Below are 18,617 nucleotides of genomic sequence, written 5' to 3' on the forward strand. Positions count from 1 at the left end.
TGTGCAAGCCCTACCATCAAAGGGGCCGGGGCTGGGTGCATGGGGTCCTCCGTTTCCATCCCCAGGAGCTGAGAAAATGCAAAATAACCCCACACTTAGCAAATGACAAGACCATTATTTTTTCACAGTTTGAAATTATAATCTTCGCATATCGTCACTGATCAGACCGCAGAAGTGTCAGGACACTGGGGAGTGTGGCCTGGAGAACAGACTCAGGAGAGGTCTCGCCACCCTAACCTCTTGCGGCTTTGTACCGTGGGACAGGAGCGCATGCCGGGGCGCCGATTTCCGCGTATTAGCGCCCTCTTGATCATCAAAATCACGCTTACTTCATTTTCTTTGTTTAAAGGCTTCAATTCCTTTTAAGAGTTATTCTTGTTTCCTGAATATTTTTTTCTGAACTATCTGCTATACCTTCCACAACCAAACTATGTTGAAGTTTTATTTCAATACTATGACAAAAACACGTTTCACACTAAAATAGTCACGCATCCACAGTGCACAAGCTTGCAGTTCTAAAGTAGAATGAGGAAAAAAAAAAAAAGCAAAATTTCTATACAAAGGGCTGGCTTTTCCCTTCTCCCCCCTCCCATCCCCCTTAAAGTTTCTGTATTTTTTTTTTTCCCCACTTGGTTTCCGATCCAGGAAAGTTGTGTTATGACTCCAGACAGCAGTTGGCTTTTTTTTTTTCTTTTGTTTCTATAAATGCTGCCTAACTGAACAGAAGGCCGATGTTACTTTACTTCAACAGATTTCCAAAAAAAGACACTAATTCCCTGAAGCACACATGCTCTTCCGCTCAAATCTAGATTCTGGGCTCAAAAGGAAATTGTATGTATATATTTTATTTGGCTTTCTACAAAAAGGGGATGTTTGGGGTAAAAATGTGTGTTCACCAAGACCAGCCCCAACTATACAATCTTCTCTGCTTCATTCAACAAAGCCTAAGGAGTCCTTCAAAAGGAAGGGGATGCAGATGCCTAGGGGGGGCAGACTCTTTTTCACAGATGCAGGCAGGTGGTGGCTAATCAGAAAGTGGTCTAACCCCCAAGGAAATACAAAAAGAATTGAAGGGCCAAAAAAAAAAAAAAAAAAAAAAAAAAGCAAAACCACTACAGAACGAGATGGATTTTCACCTGAGTTGCACACAGGCAAAAATTTCAAATCAGAATGGGGGTGGTGGGGGTGGGGGAGGGGAGCCACTGTAAACAATCATAGTTTGTAAAGTTGTCCTGTGCGAAAACAAGCCTGTGATGACTCTACCCGCCTCTAGGCAGTATTTGTAACTTAAAAAAAAAAAAAAAAAAAAAAAAAAAAAAAGGCAGCTATTTTACATGGACATTTAAACACAACCAAAGTCAAACAGTTGTCAACTTGTAAACACTGGAAAACAAAGATGGCAGAAAGAAAAAAAAAAGAGAGAGAGAGAAAAGGAAGGAGAAAGAAATTCGAATATTGCAAACTGAGATCTGCCCCCAGAAGCTGCAATTTGGCCTTCTTCCTACAAAACGAGAGTCTACGTGGGGATTGAATTCAGCTAGAAAGGGTGACACACTTTGCATACTGAACAAATACAAAGTGAACAGAAATTATAACTTATTTATGGGGTTTTACAGAGTTCAAACTCGACTCAAAGTATAAAAATAAACTTGGACTTTGTTCATTCGTTAGTCTTAGTGCCTGGAAGCACTTCTCTGAAACTGGTCTGTGCCAATTGGGCAACACCAAGTGCGGTCTTCCTGAACCTAGATTTTTTTTTTTTTCTTTCTGAGCTTCCTAGATTCTTAATTTGGGGTCCTTTTGTTTGGTTTTTAAATGGTTTCAGGGAACGGAGTGTCCTAGTTTGGCTGTGGGTTTAACCTTTTTGTCTCATTTTCTTACAAGTGAGTGCGCAGCAAAGGAACCCTTTCTATAAACCTACAAAAAGGAGATCCCCTGTTTATCTGTTTACTTTTTTTTTTTTAAAGGCAAAAGACACTAGAGGAATGAGGTGTGTGTGTGTGTGTGTGTGTGCGCGTGTGCGTGTGTGTGATATTGGAAATGCTCTGGTGAAACTATGGTGTCACTTTTTACTTTGATCTGCTCATTTCTTGTCACCCATCATGCTTTGCTCTCGTTCTCCTTTGTCTGTGTGGCGTCATTGGGGACCGTCTTGACTTCGGCTGGCGCTGGTTTCGTTTCTGTCTCCTGGCTCTCCGACTTTGCTTCTACGGGGCCCTTCCTGCAGAGAATTGGGAAAACAGCAGTGAGAACACAATCTACAGTAACTCACCCTTCAGCCAGTCCCTCGAGAGGGGCTCCCGCTTAGAGCAATGGTCTCCATCCTTGGCTGCACGCTGGAATCACCTGGGAGCTCTAAAAATCACTGGTGCCTGGGCTCTACCCCCAGAAATCCTGATTTAATTGGTCTGGGCATGATGACTTTTAAAAGCACCCGAGTGACTCTAAAATGAAGCCAAAGTTGAGAGCCACTGAATCTGAGGAATGAGACCTTTTCTGTTCCAGCCCTAATCCAATGCCAGGGGCCCAGGGGCCTTACCTGGGGTGGTGGAAGGGGGCAGCGGATGTGGCCTTTTCCTCACGCTGATCGGTATAATTGGTATAATTAGTCAGACTGGTATAAATGGGGCATGCTGGGCTGGTTCCCCAGTACTGACTCCAGGGCCCCTCTGCAAACTGCCTTGCTGTTGCCTGTCCTTGCTCCCACCACACCCTGTGCTCTGTGTTTCCTGGTGATGCCTCAGTGGTTTGCCTGGCCAGGGTGAGAAAATTTCGTGACTGAGGCAGCTTTTTGTGGCATGAAAGGCTAGACTGGGATGTCACGCTACACATGGGGACAAGGGGAGTAGGGGGGGTTAGGGGGTGCTGAGTGGGCGGGATAGAGGAGTCCTACTTCCTGGGGTTCAGGGCTCCTGGGGACAGTCCTGTTTCAGCTCTTGGTGGCAGCATACCGCTCATGTGGGGGCAGCCACAGGAGCCTCTGTAAAAACCTAGGTCTCGCTCTGCCTTATTCAGTCTCAGGAGTGAAAGTCTGATCTAAGGATGCACTGGGGCAAGCAGGCTTAGACCCCAGTTCCAACTGCATTTTGGCATCATATTTAAGAAACCTGCTAAGTTTAAGGACTTGCCCTTGAACTTGGAGACCCAACAGTCATTCGGTGCTTGTGAGCTCTGACTGTTCCCAGACATTCCAGGTCAGAAGAAGCAAGAGTAGGTGGTGGTGGTGGGGGTAGGGGGTGAGGGGGTGGGGTATCTGGGGCCGGAGTGGGACAGGGCCCTCTGGACCACATCCTCTCCCCACATGGGCCTTGGGGTCTGCCTCTTTTCTTCCTGCGTAACAGTGCTGTTCTGGTGGGGACTCAGCCTGGACCCTGGATAACACACTGTCTGTGGGCCCCAGGGTGGCCAATAAGGGCACCTTGGCCTCCTTAGCTCGCTTTCCAAGCTACGCTCATCAGGGGCCCGACTGCGAGGCTCCCCCCCCACCCCGCCAGGGAAAACAGAAGTCGCTGCTACCATGATAAGGAGAAGGCGTAATTAACATGGCCTAATTAGTGAGGAGGCGGCTGCCTGCCCCCCTTCTGTCCCCGCCTCATCCCAGCCCCCTGGTTGACAGTTGCCTCAGAGAAGCCCTGGAACAGGCTGAAGACACATCTAACAAAAAGGACACAGCACAGCACAGACAGACGCACACCACCACGGGACATAACCCGACGACAGCAGACAAAGAGAGGCCGTACTCGGTCTTTGCTGGTGCAGGCGAAACAGAGCTGTCTGCAGTGGAAGGGGCAAGCTCAGGGGCTTGTCCACTGGCCCCAGCGGTGGGAGCAGGAGAGCCCAGGGCTGCAAAAACATCCTTTGCAAGGTCAATATCTGGGGTCTTGAAGTTCCCTTCGTCCATTTTAAAGTCCTCGCCCTGGGCAGGGTTTGTGGCGCTGACGGAGGCAGCCTCGCTCTTCGGGCTAGTGAGGCCCGTGGCTGCTGCCTCGGTCGGGCTCTTCACGGCGCCGGGCTGGGTGGGCTCGGGGTCCGGGCCTTTGGTGCTGGGGGCCTCCTGCTTGGCCTGCGGGGCTGCCGTGGCGGGGGCGGCCGCTGCCGCTAGGGGACTGGTTGCCCCGGCCGCGGTGGGGCTCGGCTTGCTCGCGGGAGGGGCCTTGGAGGCCTCCCCCGCGCTGGCAGGGGCGCTGGGGCTGAGCACAGCCCCCTGGTGAGCCAGGACACTAGAAGACAAACTGCCAGCAGCAGGGGCTGAGGCCGGGGTGTCGCTCAGGTCAACGAGGGGGGCAACCTTGGGGGCCGAAGCTGGGGGAGGGGAGGAGGCGGTGGCGCCGGGCCCCTTGGAAGGGGTGGCCTGGCCAGTGGGCACAGAGTTTGAGTCAGGCGTGGCCGTGGCCGGGGGGGCAATACTGGAGGTCAGGGTGGTGGTCTCACTGGTGGGGCTGTTCTGAGCAGTGGCAAAGGTTTCGGTGATAGTGTCAGAGTTAGCGGTGACGGTGGTGACAGAAGGCAGCATGTCCTCGACAGTGGCTGTGGTGTCGGCCGGCAGCCTGTGGGGAGGACAGGAAGTAGAAGAGAATAGACAATGAAGCTGGGACGAGACAGAGAAGCGGGCGTGGGGAAGGGGGGCCGCAGCCAAGGAAGGGGTCGTGGGCAGGGCATGCAGTGACGCACAGGCACGGACACAGGCCCACAGAGAAACGAGGACAGCAAGAGGAAGCACACGCCCAGGCGGGCAGAAGAGGAGACAGGAGACACAGACCTGCTGGCCCTTCCTCCCTGCTGATGCCCCTCCAGCTCTCTACGCTGTGCTGCCTCTCCCTGCAGCCCTGTCTGACCCCTGCCTGCACCCCAACTCCAGGAGAGGCGAGCCTCAGTTCGCCGTCCGCCACTGCTGGCGTCAAGGACCCCGAGGAATGGGCCCTGCTGTCCTAGGGGCTCCACGGGAACTGATGGGGAAGGTCGGGAATATGGCAGACAAAGAGTGCTCCCAAGGCCCCTAGCAGTCGAGGGTTGTCCAGCCAGAGATTTAAACTAAATCCGCGCTAAACTCCACTCCCTTCAAAGCCCCAGCACTCACGACAGCCAGCCTTTGTGATCGCCTCGGCCAGACGCGGTTTCTGACTGAGGGTCCCCCAGCCTTCTGAGAACAGAAGGGTCAGGGAGCTCCACGCGCCCCACCTCCTCTCACCCTTCCAGGAAGAGCGCAGAAAACCCTAGAGCTCTTGAAAATCCTACACAGAATCTGCTGAGCCTCTCAAAGCTCAGAGCCTCTCTCAGTGCGGTTGTGTCCCCTTCGGCCACTTCCAGGATGTGCATGTGACTCGGGCATAGGGTCTAGAGATCCCGCTCACCCCTGGAACCCTTTCAGAGCATCTGCAGGCTCTTCACAGAACCAGGAATGCCTTCTCTCTAGGGAGAGAGTGGGCTCAGGCATTTCTGGCCAAGGGCTCCAGAATCTGGGCTGCATTGTTGGGCTGGGAGTGGTGGCTGGGAGGCATGGGAGGCGAGGCATGGGTGAGGCGATGAGGTGAGTGTGGGGCTCTGCGGCCAAAGTGCCGCCCCTCCCCACCCACGTACTCGGGCTCCGTCAGCGGGGTGGTCTCGTTGGGTTCCGTGTGTTTCCCTCCATCGTGGTTTGGGGTCCGCTCCTCCTCGGTCCGCACTTCCACGATGGGTTCCTTGGACTCATCTTTCCTGTGGAGAGAGTTTTGATGGTTCGATCCCAGCCTGCTGGGGCAGGAAGGGGGCTCCTGGGGAAGCCGACTACAGCTCAGGGCTCCTGGGTTTGGCCCAAAGTTGATGTGGGGGCATGGGCATCTCAAGCCCAAGGGCCCGAGCCTCAGCTCCCACTCGTGCTAGCTGTGTGACCGTGAACATTGGATTCGCTTGCTTTGGCTTCCATCCCCTCATCTGTAAAATGGGGCAGGCAACAGTCTCGACCTTGCCTGGCTGTTGGAAACATTAACTGAGACAACGAATGTCAAGTGCTTAGCACAGTGCCTGGCACAGAGAAGTGCTCAGATAATCTGTATTTACATACAGTGCCTGCCCTGTGGTGGCACTCACAGCTTACTCCCTGCTCTGCCTCTTCTCACCTCACTCCAGCTCAGGTCCGCCCGGTGGGTCTGTGAAGCCTCTTGCTCATTGGCTCAGGACCCGTTTTTCCAGAGATGCTGGAGGGGACAGCATCTGGATGGTCAGCTCCAAAGGGACAGGAAGTTTTACCTGTTCTGTTCGCAGGTGTAACCTAGTGTCTGGGAACAGAGCCTGGCCCTGTTTTAGCTGCTCAGTAAATATCTGTTGAGTGATATATGAATGGCTGAATGAATGAAGACATGAACGAATGGCAGCGAGGCAAGTGTGTGTCTCCAATGCTACGGCAGGTCCCCTCCAAGTTTATTTAGCTCTGAAAATTCCCCTCAGTTTGGCCTATGTAGGGATTTTCAACCTTCTCTGAAATTCTAATACGTTAGATGTGGGGTTGGGCCCAAGTGTTAGCTTTTCAAACAGGAATCCCCAATTTAGGAAACATTTCTCCAATGCTTTTTTTCCACCTTTGGGGTTTCCAAATGGGGAAACTGAGATGGTTCTGATGCTAAGCCCCCCGGCCCAGGGCAGAGCCTAGACCCTAGCAGTGGCAATTAGGTCTGCACTCACGAGAAGGCGGCTTTGCCCTCCTCCATGTCCTTGCCCTTGGCTCCGGGCCCAGCCTTTCCGCACAGGTTGACGGCAATGCACATGAGCAGCCCGCACTTGTTCAGGAAGTAGCAGGTGATGTCCACCACCACCAGTAGCAGGACAAAGATGACGATGAGGATGCCCACAATGGCCCCAGTGCTCAGGCCTGATGTAGGGCTGCCGTTGGCTTGAGTGGGAGGGAGGGAGGGAGAGAGAGAGAGAGAGAGAGATGGCTGGTGGTTAATACACTGACGTGCAGACTGCTGGACCCTGCAGAGCAACAGCCCCTGGGGGTGGGGTAGCACCTATAGGACAAAGTCGTGGCATTTGTGTCAAGAGTGGCACCTTCCGTGGGGCCTTTCTACACCCCGGTGTGGAGACAACAGAGTCTCTCTGTATCTTCAAGAGTGCGGGATGGCAGCCTTACCTCACAGCCCAGGGGGTAGGGGCATGAGGCTCCCACAAGTCGGGAGGAGTGGGCACCAGGAGCTGTATTTCCACCCCTGTGCTCAGTCTTCGAGCCTCCCCCAGCCCCATCCTTAGCTGATCTCCTCTTGAGCTCAGGGAAGCAGGCAGGCAGGTGGTGGTCACCGGGTTCAGGCTAGACCATGGCTCTTGGGAGTACTCAGGGACAGGGTCCCAAATGGGGTGGCACAGGGTTCCCAAGGCTTCCTTTGGGCTTGTGCTGGCACGAGGCACAACAGCATGCCCAGTACACGACCCCACCTCCTCTCCTCCTCTTTAAGGACGGCTCTAGATGATCCTGACCTTGGACAGTGTACATTGGTTTCATGGCTTATCCTTCTTCACTGCACCCAGGGAGACAGACAAAGACCATTTACTCTGGAGACATGGAGGTCTGCCCAGGGTGAAAGGTTTGGGAATACTCACCATCTGGGAGCTCAGGCACACTTGGATCAGACTTCAGGAAAACCAGCAGACTCACCCAGAGATGCACACCCACACGGACAGGCACACTCACACTCAGGGCAAAGGTCCTCTGTGCCCACTACAGACAGACACATTCTCCCACTTGAGCAGCCCACAGCATGCCCGTTCTGGCTGGGCTCTCTTTGAATGACTCAACTTGTGTCGTACTCCCCAGGGCCCCGGGGGTGTTGGTGGTATCACAGAAGGACCCCAGCTCCCCAGGCCCCCTTGTGTCAATGTTAGCTGCCTGAGGTGGCCCCCTGTTTGGTTCCCCCCCACCCCACCCCAGTGTCTGGGAGATAAGAGGTCATGCTGTGGGCAGCGAGCTCTGCCCATAAGCCAGAGCCAATGACATCACACTGAAACACGAGCATGTCTGCTTCGTTTTTCTTCTTCTGGAAGGATAGAGTTCAAGAACTGGCTGCTCCACCCCACCACCAGACCTTGTCTGAAGCTTCCTGTGCTGCCAGGACCCACTGGGATCCCCCAGGTCTGCCGACTAGAGACGGGAACTGTGGCCAACACGGTCTGGGTCTTGCTGTGCCTTTGCTGAGCCCCAGGCCAGGCCCAGTGGCCTGTTAGCCACACAGCACACCAGATAATGGAGGAACGTGTAGTCCGAGGTGACATGTGCTCAGACAGGCCCCAGTCTTCTTCTTCCATGCAGTCTGTGTTCCTGGGAGCACTCTGTCGTCTGCCCAGGGGTCCCTGGTCAGATATCGCGGAGCCTCTTCAGCGGTGGTCCCACCCCACTGGCCTCTGTTTCAAAGTTTAATTCAGGGTACAGACCACCAGGCCAGCAGGCCACAGACGACTGCTCAGAGCTTCATTTCTCGCACCCAGGGTGCATTTGGGCCTTATAGTTGGAGAAGACTCTCAAATTCTTGAGTATTTTTGGCTTCTCTGGGACCTTGGTCTTGCTTCCCAGTGTTTCCTCCTCAGGCTTGCTGGCTGGTCCCATCCAACCTGCACTGAAAACCTTAGCCTATCCCCCAGGAAGGTTCCAATACTGGCAAAGGCCTCTGTGCTCAGAGGACCCAGCTCCAGCCACGCTGTCTCTGGACTTCGGCAGCAGGAAACTGATGGCTGGCCCCCGTGATCCGCTAGAGCAGGTCTTTTCCCTAGCAGCTCACAAAACCAGAAGAGAGCATTCGTTCTTCTCTTCCGGCTCCTCATACATTCCACCCAAAGAAGCAGAGAGGCACGCAAGCCTTCCTGATGTTCAGAATCCCAAAGCTGGTTCCCCGAACAGGGAGGAATTACCAGCCTTGGGCTTTCTATCCCATGACAGTGGCTTCCAGCCACTGCCGCCTCCTGACGTTGGTGCCCAATAGGTGTCGAGTGCCTGCTTCCCGAGGAAGGAGCCTAAAGTATTTGGGGGAGGGGAGAATGTTTGTATTTTTGGACTCAGTGGCATAAACTCGACATTCCGAGGTTTACACATAAGCGTGGTTTTAGGGGACCAGTCATATCTCTGAAGAGGACAAATGGTCCACGGAAAGGGGGCTCTGTGCATGTGAGAGGCAGCCACTGTCCACCTTGTGCTCTGGGCTCGTTAGACCTGGCTGGAGGGCTGCCTGGCTTCTGCAGGCACACTCAGGGGAAGGGCCAGAGGATACAAAGACCCCGGTGACGTGCGACAGAAAGAAGGGCAGCGGTCTTCCCTTCTCCTGGCCTAAAGGCCTTACACGTGTCGTGCGCTCTCCCACACCTCTGTTGTAACTCATGGCACCGCTCCCCGCACCCCTCCCCCCAACCCATCTCTGTGCTCCAGGCCAGGGCCTTCATCCTACCTGCTGAATATACCCAGCCCATTCCTGCCTCAGGTCCTTGCTGACTCCTTTCTGGGAACCCTCCAGCCCCGTAACCTCCTGGCTGGCTCTTTGCTGTCCTACAGGCCTCAGCTCAAATGTCACCTTGCTGGAGAGCCCTCCCCCTCCGTCCCCTGATCTCTCACTCTGCCCAGTATCTACCGCAGAGTAGATAGAGTAGTAGAGTATTTGTTCTCTTCTTACTTCTATCTGCCACTTTCTGTTCACTTGCATGCTTTTTATCTGGCTGTCTTCTCCAGAATGTTCTATAGGGTACTCTTAGTTCTCCCCAGCATCTAGCACAACCCGACTCATAGGAAATGTTCAAAGAATATTTGTCAAAAAGAGGAGTGGGTGTTTAGTCTGGAGATGAGAACACCATCTCCAGATGTTTACAGATGTGTCGTGAAATGGAAGCGGTCTTACTTGGTATCACTGCTGGATGGAAACTGTAGGGGTCGGGGGTAGTTCAGCTTCCCTCGAGAGGGAGCTAACAGTGTGAGCTGCCTCGGCAGGCAAGCACCCTGTGCCTGGACACCCTTGGCAGGGATGCCTAGTGCTCTGGAAGAGGCTCCTGTGTTGGGCAGGGCCTGGGACAGAAGGTGTCTCCACACCCTCTTCAACCACGGGAGCCTGCCGTCCCATGTCACGGTCCAGCACCCTGCACGCGGTACAGGTCCTCTGCACTGACGACTTTTCCCTTGGAAGACTAGAACACTCAGTGGGTCCCATTTTTATTCACTGGTCCTCGGGATTTTATTTTTATGTGAAAAATAAACACACCTTTTAGCATAATGTTTGTCACCTGCAGCAGAATTTCTAGGGTGCTTTAGACTCTGGGGCTCCCCAGTTCTAGTGAATCAGGATCTCTGTGGGTGATGCTCAGAAATCTGGGTGTGGCCGAGCGGCCCTGGTGATCCTTATACATAGCAGAGTTTGAGGAGCGCTGTCTCCAGGCCATCTTGTGCCTGGGTCACAGTGAATAATAGTGGCTTCTATGACTCCTGGCCCACAGATGAGCTGTGGAGTCTCGCCTCGTGGCCCTGACCACTGAGGTGGTCATACTGACGTAACTGACGTACTGAATGTATGGAGAGAGGGAGCAGAGACTGTCCCTGAAGGAAAAAGGACCAGCCAGTTCACCACTTAGAGTACAGACTTCCAGAGGAAGTAAGAGGCTCCTTAAGCTAGAGAAAGGGTGTGTGCACCTTTTACAAAAAGAAGCTGTATGTAAGGGAAACACCGGGAAATAGATGAGAGGGTATGAAAGTCAGCATTCATTACCTCTAGGGGGATGTTACAAAACTGTGTAGCTCAGGAGAGCCAGGAGGACATAGGTTATCTCCTACACCTTACGTAACATTGTATAAAAAAGGAAAAATTAAAACCTTCCAGGGGTCTGTCTTTGCATGACCTTACACTGGCCTCCTGTGACTGACTCACCCCACATCTGCACGCACAGACTTTCTTGGGAGCAGTTCCTCCATAACCTCCAGGGTCACAGCCACCTGAATGGTGATGCTGCGAAAGTGAGGCTGTCCATCTTCTGTGGTTCCTGGCATGGGAGAGGCTGGCACTGACTGGGGAACTGGCTGCCCCATGACAGGGACCTACATATATCTCCCTTAAATGCCTCAAAATGGGAAGATGGGTCTCACATTTCACAGACGCCAGATGGGTCTGAGTCATTATGTCATGGGACCTCAGTGCAGCCAGGTGCCCTTCCCACTGAGCGGGAGTTCAGGTTCACTTGCAAACCTCTCACACGTCTGCTTCCTCCCTCCCAGTATCTGCTGTGAAACAGACAGCTGGTCTTAAGTTTGGAAAGAGTCCTACTAAGTGTGACTACAAACAGAATAGGATTTGCCAATGAGAACCTTCTCTCGCATTCTGTTGATCACAAGATCACTCTGTGCAGCCTCTGCTATGGGGTTTTAATGGGGGCAGTGACATCAGGAGCCCTGGCTACAGAGACTGTATGTCTGATGGCCCACAATGCATTCCTGACCCCAAAGTGACCAGCTCCTGGTTCTGCAAAGGCACTTTCCCCTCATCCCCCTGTCTGCTGGGGACTAGGAAAGTTCAAGGAGGCAATGACCCACAAGAGCTCTCAGGATAGCTGAGCCAAATGCATAGCTCCTCATTGGCAAAGGAAAGCCTCTCCTCTGCTAAAACTCCATGCAGCAGGCTGCAAGTTTGGGGTACAATTTGGGGTAATCAGAGTTATTCAGGTACATGTGAGGTGGAGGAGGGAAAGGACTTTGGACACTTGGTAGGACACACAGCTATTAAATAAAATCAAAGCACGCCGGTAAGTTCACGTGGACTGTTATTTCCTTTAATAATGCAAAGGTGTAAACTTCATAAAGGCCTCACTGATTATCTACACAACAGTGTTAGCATTCTTATTAGTAACATACATGATCCAAAGCTGCCATATAAATATTCCAGAAAGGAGCAGAGAAACCCCGCGGCATGGGGGGCACGGGCAGCACTGAGCAGGGCGCAGCAGCTGGGAGAGCCCGGCGAGGCGGCAAGTGCTTACTCCTGTGGGGGCTCGAAGGGCCGCTGTCTTGGGGATTCCCGGTGGGGCTGGGGGCCACAGCCATCACTGAGGACGGTGTCCAGTGTGAGTGGATGTGCCCTAACACTGTCTCTTGAAAGGCATCCCATTATAAGCCATGGGGCTGCAGTGGCCTCAAAGTGCCTTTGGCTGAGGCATGCTTCGCCTGGGGTTGTGCTGAGGGGACAGGGCTCTGTCAGGCCTCCCTACGCTTGGGACTAGATCTCTGAGGAGTCCCTTCAGAAACACTGACACTGTCCCTTCCCTAGGGGCGGGACTGGGGCCAGGCCGGGGACCCCCCTAGGGGAACATGTGACTTCTGCCTAAGATGATATCAAGAGCATGCCAGAGGCCAGGAGGACAGTGACGGGCCACTTGGGTGACGATGGATCTCTCCTTCCTTCGTCCTCCCTGCAGCTCTAACTGACCTGGGGTTTTTACACCAGGCCCAGAGGCCCCGGGTGCCTCTCCTCAATGCTCTGCCTTGAGCCTCAGAACCATGCCTGCTTCTCTTGTGCTGGTGTGAATGCAGGTCAGGGACCCCAGGCAGAGAGGTTCAAGATGAGGCTGGGGGTGCACAGGGCCGGGGCAAGAGGCGCTACCTGCCTGAGCTGCTGGAAGAGTGTGTGTGCGTGAGCCTCTAAATTGTGAGCGCTGGGGACACGGGCCTGTGCCGACCAACACCACCAGCCGTGCCCTGCAGACCACGGGGTCCCTTGGATTCCCAAAGGGAAAGACTAGTCTTCAAACATTAGAAAAAACCAAATGGAACTAAAAAATAAACCAAAAAGAACAAAAATCAAACTTCTGTGGGATGTTTAGAGATGAGATGTATAGGATGATAGGTGACCACAATGGACGGAGGTTTTATTTAGCAGAGGGTCCATCCCCAAGCGTGTACAGGATGGTACTGAGCAGGACCCGCCTGGGTCTCCATGTGAGACTTTAGCAAACACACTGATCTTTCTCTCCTGGGCACGTGGAGAGGACGCCCCCTCAAGAGCAGAAAGGACTAGCTGGCTTTCACCAGAATTTTCTAAATGTCACTAGAGTCACTGACCAATATGGGCGGGGGTCAGGGCATTCGGGAAGTACGACAGGCTGAGTGATTCGCAGTGGGGACACTCTGGGAGGGGCCTGTTCCCCACCCATCTGCTCTGGTGAGTATGTGCGGGGTCGCGGAGTGCGTGACCCATGCTGGGCTTGCAGTGGATACTTCTAACCTGGGGGCTGATGGTTATGTGACACGGTGGGTCACTGTGGGACCACAACCCCCAAGACAGGCTCTGTGCTAATCTGCTGGGCAGTCCCATTATCACTCCAACTGGGAAACGTGCATCTTTCAAAGCTGACTGGTATTGGGCATATCACAGGTTGGTCCTGTTCGCAGAGCCAGCATAAGGGGCTGGTTGTAATACCAGGACCACCGTGTCCCCCAGAACATCTGTTCAGCCCCGGAAAATGCCTAACGAATCCATTTTCTTCCACTGCATGGGCAACAGGGTGACTTACTTTGCCCATCATGTCAGCAAAATGCCCAGATGCATCAGAGCGGTTTGGCCCCGTGACCACGGGCATGTCAAGGCAAGCAGCGCCCACTGCTTTTTTGAAGGGCAGAGGGGGAGCACGGGGTTGGAATGGGGTAGGGAAAACGTGGTGATGTGGACACTCTGATGCAAGCTTTAGGAGGTACTTAGACATTTTTCTCTGCCACATCATGTTCAGGTAAGAAAAAAAATGCAACAAGTAGCAGAGATGTGCAGAAACTTCTCTGTAAAACTAGCATGATGCTCTTCTAAAAACCGCGTTTAAAGAAAAGCGCTCCCACATATTTTTGTACTGCCATTCAAAAAGGGGGCAAACTCCTCGTGAAGCAGCATGGAAGTATCCGCGAACGGTAAAATGTCTGGAGGTCCAGCTTTTTCCAATCACCAAACCTTCCTCTTCCACACAGAGCACTTGGTGGCGTGGCCGTGGCGGTCCTGACAGGTTCTTCCAAAGGGGGCAACTGATCATTCTCATGGGAACTGGGCATTTAAGCAAATTTAATTTGTGTGTGTTTGTGTTCAAATTCCTAACAGAGCAAAAGAAGAGTCACTGCAGAGAGAAGCAATGAGACAAAGGTGTAGGACACACAGCAGCCTCCCAAGGTCGCTGAAGGTCCCAAGCAATGGGAGCCCAGAGAGAATGTGGTTGTTTAAAAACAAATGTGGCAGTGGGGATGTCCCAGTGACGCACGTCCAACGTGACATGTGTGACGACAGACGCAGGAAGGGGAGGAGGGGGGAGAAGGAAAGAGAAGGTAGAGACAGAAACAGAGGAAAAAAAAATAGATAAAAAGAAAAAAAAATTAGGTCAAATACAGAAAACGCAAGAATCAAAGGTTAATTCAACTTAGTAAATTAGACTGACAAAGGTTAGGGAAGGGTTCAGTACAGTATTATTCCCGTAAGGCCAGTTCCAAAGCTCAGCAAGGCCAGAAGCAGCACAGCAGGGTGAATTCGGGGGTTAGGGGTCAGCGAGCAAATGAAATTACAGTGAGAGAACAGAGCCTCCACAGTAAAGTACAAGAGTTTGATTAGGAGAGTGTTACCTTCGACTAAGGCAAGGCCTCTGAGGGGCAGTCAACGAGCTTACCCACAGCCTCCTGGCCTCTAGAGCTTTCTACGCGTAGCGGGAGAGATGCGCTGTGTGCAGCAAACTGTGCTTTTTCAGTGATATATGGGACTCGTCTTCCCACTGCGCCATGGCCCCCACCCGGTCGCTCTTCAAGACGATCTCGCCTGCACCCCTCACCTTCTGCTACCGCACTGACCACAGAATCCCACCACGAGCGCACATCTTGTAGTTCAGAGGTTTTATACGCAGATCCCAACGCCACGGCCAGGAAAGTCCAACTAAGCACAGAGACACCTCCTCTTAATACGCGTGCAGTAGGTGAGCAGTCCCTCCGACCCTCTCTCGGTTAATGGGGTGCCTTAACGCCTCTGACGTCTCCACTGGGCAGGGCCCTGGAGGACAACATCTTCTCCTGTTTCTGTATCTGAATCACAGTGTCCCCACCTGCTCCAACCCCATGAGCTGATGCTGTGGGCACTACCCAACATGTGGACACAGCACGTCCAAGCAACCTGCCTGTGTCACTTAGCCCAGGCAACAAGTGCCACCAGAAGTCCGTCTTGCTGAAAAGGGGTTGCTCGAGCTTCTCCCCACCCCAACCCCTCAGCTCCTAAGTGTCCCATAAAGGCTGGGCAGATCTGGATACATTCCAGACTGTCGATTTCAATGAAAAGCTGACCAAAGAGCACAAAGAAAGAGAGGGCACAGGTTGGCAGGGCCACCCCCATGTGGACATCATATTAAGCAGTCTTGAGAGCGTTTCTTGCAGCCACACCCAAATGCCTTGCCTTTACCACTGACCATCTGCACTAAGGAGCCTCCCTGAGAATGCAGAGGGTAGGTCCAATCGACGTGTCTCATCTGTGGTTTGAGACCCACCTGTCAACTCCCTGGAGGCCCCAACAGGTCTATTGGACACACACACTCACGCACACACAACAGTCGGCCACCACACACTGGTGCCTTTGTTGCTGCACTGACTCGCACACATGCATGCCTGTGTCCCAGGCAGCCGTACCCTTTCTGTTCTCCCTCCTGCTGGGAGGTGCTGTTGTGTTAACTGAATAGAGCACCCAGGCAAGCACTGGAGAGAGGACAGGCACGATGGGGCCAGACCAAGGCCAGTGGGAGACCGAAACATCTTCCCTGCCATGCTTGAACACAGCAGAGGGTTTGTGGGGCCCTTTTTCAACAGGCTGCAGCTGTATGGTCTATGCCCACCTCTCCTGCCTGAGGCCGGCCTTTGGCTGCTCTGGGAAAGCAGAGAGGGGCTGAAGATCTCTCTCTGCTCTGCGGGTTTGGTCACTGAGGGGACTAACCCTCAGCGGCAAGGTGGGTGGGCCAGCAAGCAGAACTCCCACGTTATTCCCACACTTGGGTTGGTCCCGGGTCCCTAGAAACAGTTCTACATCTCCTAGGAGAACCACTCGCATCACGGTTTCCAGCAGACTGCCTTTCACAGATGGGGTTTCCAAGCATCTACTTTCCTCATTTGCTCTGTTTCAAGTAATTCAATTTAATCTTTGTTTCAGTTGGGAGGCCCTTGGAAGATAGGTTTTTTAACTAATTGGGCACCGTCTCTTCCTTCTCTTGGGGGTCCCCACAGAGAAGAGATCTGGAACATGACTGTGCAGTAAGCAAGCATCAAATAGAAAGCGCTTCAACAATTGGGTGGTCCTTGTAGGAAATGGCAGAGGGTAGATAAGGTCTCAAAACAAGATCCTTACTCAACCAGCCTCCAAGGCTTGGCTGGAGGTGGGGCTTTTCCCATCTCAGGGGTCCCGTGGACTGGCTCAGCATCAGTCCTTCAAGGCTGAATGACACAGGACCATTGCCCCAGGAGGCTTGGCCAAGCCTTGCTGGGGGTCCAGTACATCTCAACCCACTGCACAGATAGGTACAAAGCAAAACTAAGCTTTGCATGGGTGACCGATCATGAGGATGGCTGGAAGCAAGCAAGTTGTCAGGGGCTGTTCAGGCGCATTAGGAGGTGCAGCTTTGGTGCATTAATTTGAAAGCGGGAGACTCACAGAGAGCAGAGGCGGTCATACCTGGGATGGCCGTGGGCTGGGCCGAGGTCCTGAACACAAAATGAGCCGCCTTGGACTTTCCCTGCTGGTTCTCAGCCACCACGTAGACTTCATATTCAGCATTCCAGTCCAGGGACTTGAGCATGACGTGGTCACTGCCGGATGGGAGCCGGATCTCCGGTTTCCACTCCGAGGAGAGCTTCTGGGAGAAACCGGCAGGAAGGACACAAGACACCAGGAAAGTTGAGATACAAATGCTGGTGAGGCCAGCTAACTGGAAGAACTCAAGGGAGTCACTAACTATTGGTGCAAACTAATAAAAAGAAAAACCACTGATAGGACATGGTGTGCATTCTTTACTAGCCTGAAAAACCCTAAGGATTACACAGGTCAGGAGGTCACCCTTGCATGTCTGCAAACACACAGACCTCGGCAGATAGCAGTGTGGCGCAGGGACCATCTGCCAAGCTGTGCTCCGCGTATGCACACAGATACCCTGGAAGAGTAATGAAACCAAGAAGCTTCTTGTCTGATTCAGGATGTTGCCCATGGTCAGTCAGGTACGTGTGACTCGCCCTCCTGGACACAGAAACACTGCATCGATTTGTTTTATTAAAAAGAAAAAGGATCAGGGGCGCCCGGGTGGCAAGGTTGGTGGAGTGTCTGATCTCTGCTCAGGTCATGATCTCACAGTTTGTGGGTCTGAGCCCCAAGTCAGGGTCTGTGCTGACAGCTCAGAGCCTGGAGCCGGCTTCCGATTCTGTGTCTCCCTCTCTTTCTGCCCCTCCCCAGCTGGCACTCTGTCTGTCTCTCTCTCAAAAATAAACAAAACATTAAGAAAAATAAAAAATAAAAAGTACGATTTATTGAGCACTTGCTATCTGCCTGGCACTGTACTAAAGGTTTTCCACAATTTTCTCACTGGATCTCTACCAAGAGCCTGTGAAGTGTTTTGTCAGGCTGCACATTCACGTGGCCATAGATTGCCATGTGGCCCGCGTTTAGTTTAAAACAAAGAAATTCAGGGGCGCCTGGGTGGCTCAGTCGGTTGAGCGGCCGACTTCGCTCAGGTCATGATCTTGAGGTCCGTGAGTTCGAGCCCCGCGTTGGGCTCTGTGCTGACAGCTCAGAGCCTGGAGCCTGTTTCAGATTCTGTGTCTCCCTCTCTCTCACCCTCCCCCATTCATGCTCTGTCTCTCTCTGTCTCAAAAATAAATAAACGTTAAAAAAAAAAAATGTTAAAAAAAAAACAAAGAAATTCAGCTGTCTGTATTCTCATTCTCTGAAAGGCTCCTTTCCTTGGCAAACTCTATAATAAAGAGGCAACCAGAATATAAAGCAAATATTGTGTTATATAAAAATATTAATAACATGTTAATGATATCTAGCAAACACTGAGTGTTTGAAGTGCAAGACAGACGAACACAGGGCAGGTAAGGCTATCATATCTTGGTGTTCTGTCCCTGCTATATTTTTGTGTGTGTGTGTGGGGGGGGAGAGAACGGATGAGTGGGGCGGGGCAGAGGGTGAGGGTGAGGGAGGATCTTAAGCAGACTCCATGCTCAGTGCCGAGCCCGACGCGGGGCTAGATCTCAGCACCACGAGATCATGACTTGAGCCGAAATCAAGAGTCGGACGCTCAACTGACTGAGCTCCCAGGGGCCACTCCCCGTTGTCTTTTTAATACAGACCTGCCTGACACAGCCACAGTGGCTCTTCTGGAAAACTGACATCTCAGGTGGCCTCATACGGGAGGTGTCTCCAGACCCAGCCGGCATCTTCAGGGTAGTTATTGTTGTTACCATGTACGGGGGGTTTCCAAGTGTTAGGCACATTTCAGGCTCTTTGTTTATATTATTCCTGATCTGTACAATAATGTAAGAAACTATTTTATCCCCATTTTCCAGATGGAGAAATGGAGGTTTTGGAAGACTGGGCATGCTGGTAAGTGGTAAAGCTGAAACCAGAACCCATCTGTCTGGGCCA

At 52.6% G+C, this 18,617-nt stretch overlaps 1 protein-coding gene across 18 annotated transcripts in view; it reads right to left on the reverse strand.

Annotated features, from left to right (window-relative positions):
* Positions 1-428: 428 nt before the first annotated feature.
* NCAM1 (neural cell adhesion molecule 1) overlaps positions 429-18,617 on the reverse strand; it is a 311,346-nt gene continuing 293,157 nt past the window's right edge. For 4 of the 18 annotated variants that reach the window (XM_053204102.1, XM_053204105.1, XM_053204103.1 and 1 more), the window contains 5 exons: positions 16,653-16,830; positions 6,658-6,865; positions 5,578-5,694; positions 3,741-4,547; positions 429-2,221 (listed from right to left, as the gene is read on the reverse strand). In XM_053204102.1, the coding sequence (XP_053060077.1) occupies positions 2,101-2,221; positions 3,741-4,547; positions 5,578-5,694; positions 6,658-6,865; positions 16,653-16,830 (1,431 nt within the window). In that variant the 3' untranslated portion in view covers positions 429-2,100. Of the gene's footprint in view, positions 2,222-3,740; positions 4,548-5,577; positions 5,695-6,657; positions 6,866-11,735; positions 14,137-16,652; positions 16,834-18,617 lie in introns of those variants that run through there. The other 14 variants (XM_053204107.1, XM_015084543.3, XM_053204108.1 and 11 more) reach the window with 4 other exon arrangements.

The sequence above is a fragment of the Acinonyx jubatus genome, chromosome D1 (genome assembly GCF_027475565.1).
Source record: "Acinonyx jubatus isolate Ajub_Pintada_27869175 chromosome D1, VMU_Ajub_asm_v1.0, whole genome shotgun sequence".
NCBI lineage: Eukaryota > Metazoa > Chordata > Mammalia > Carnivora > Felidae > Acinonyx > Acinonyx jubatus.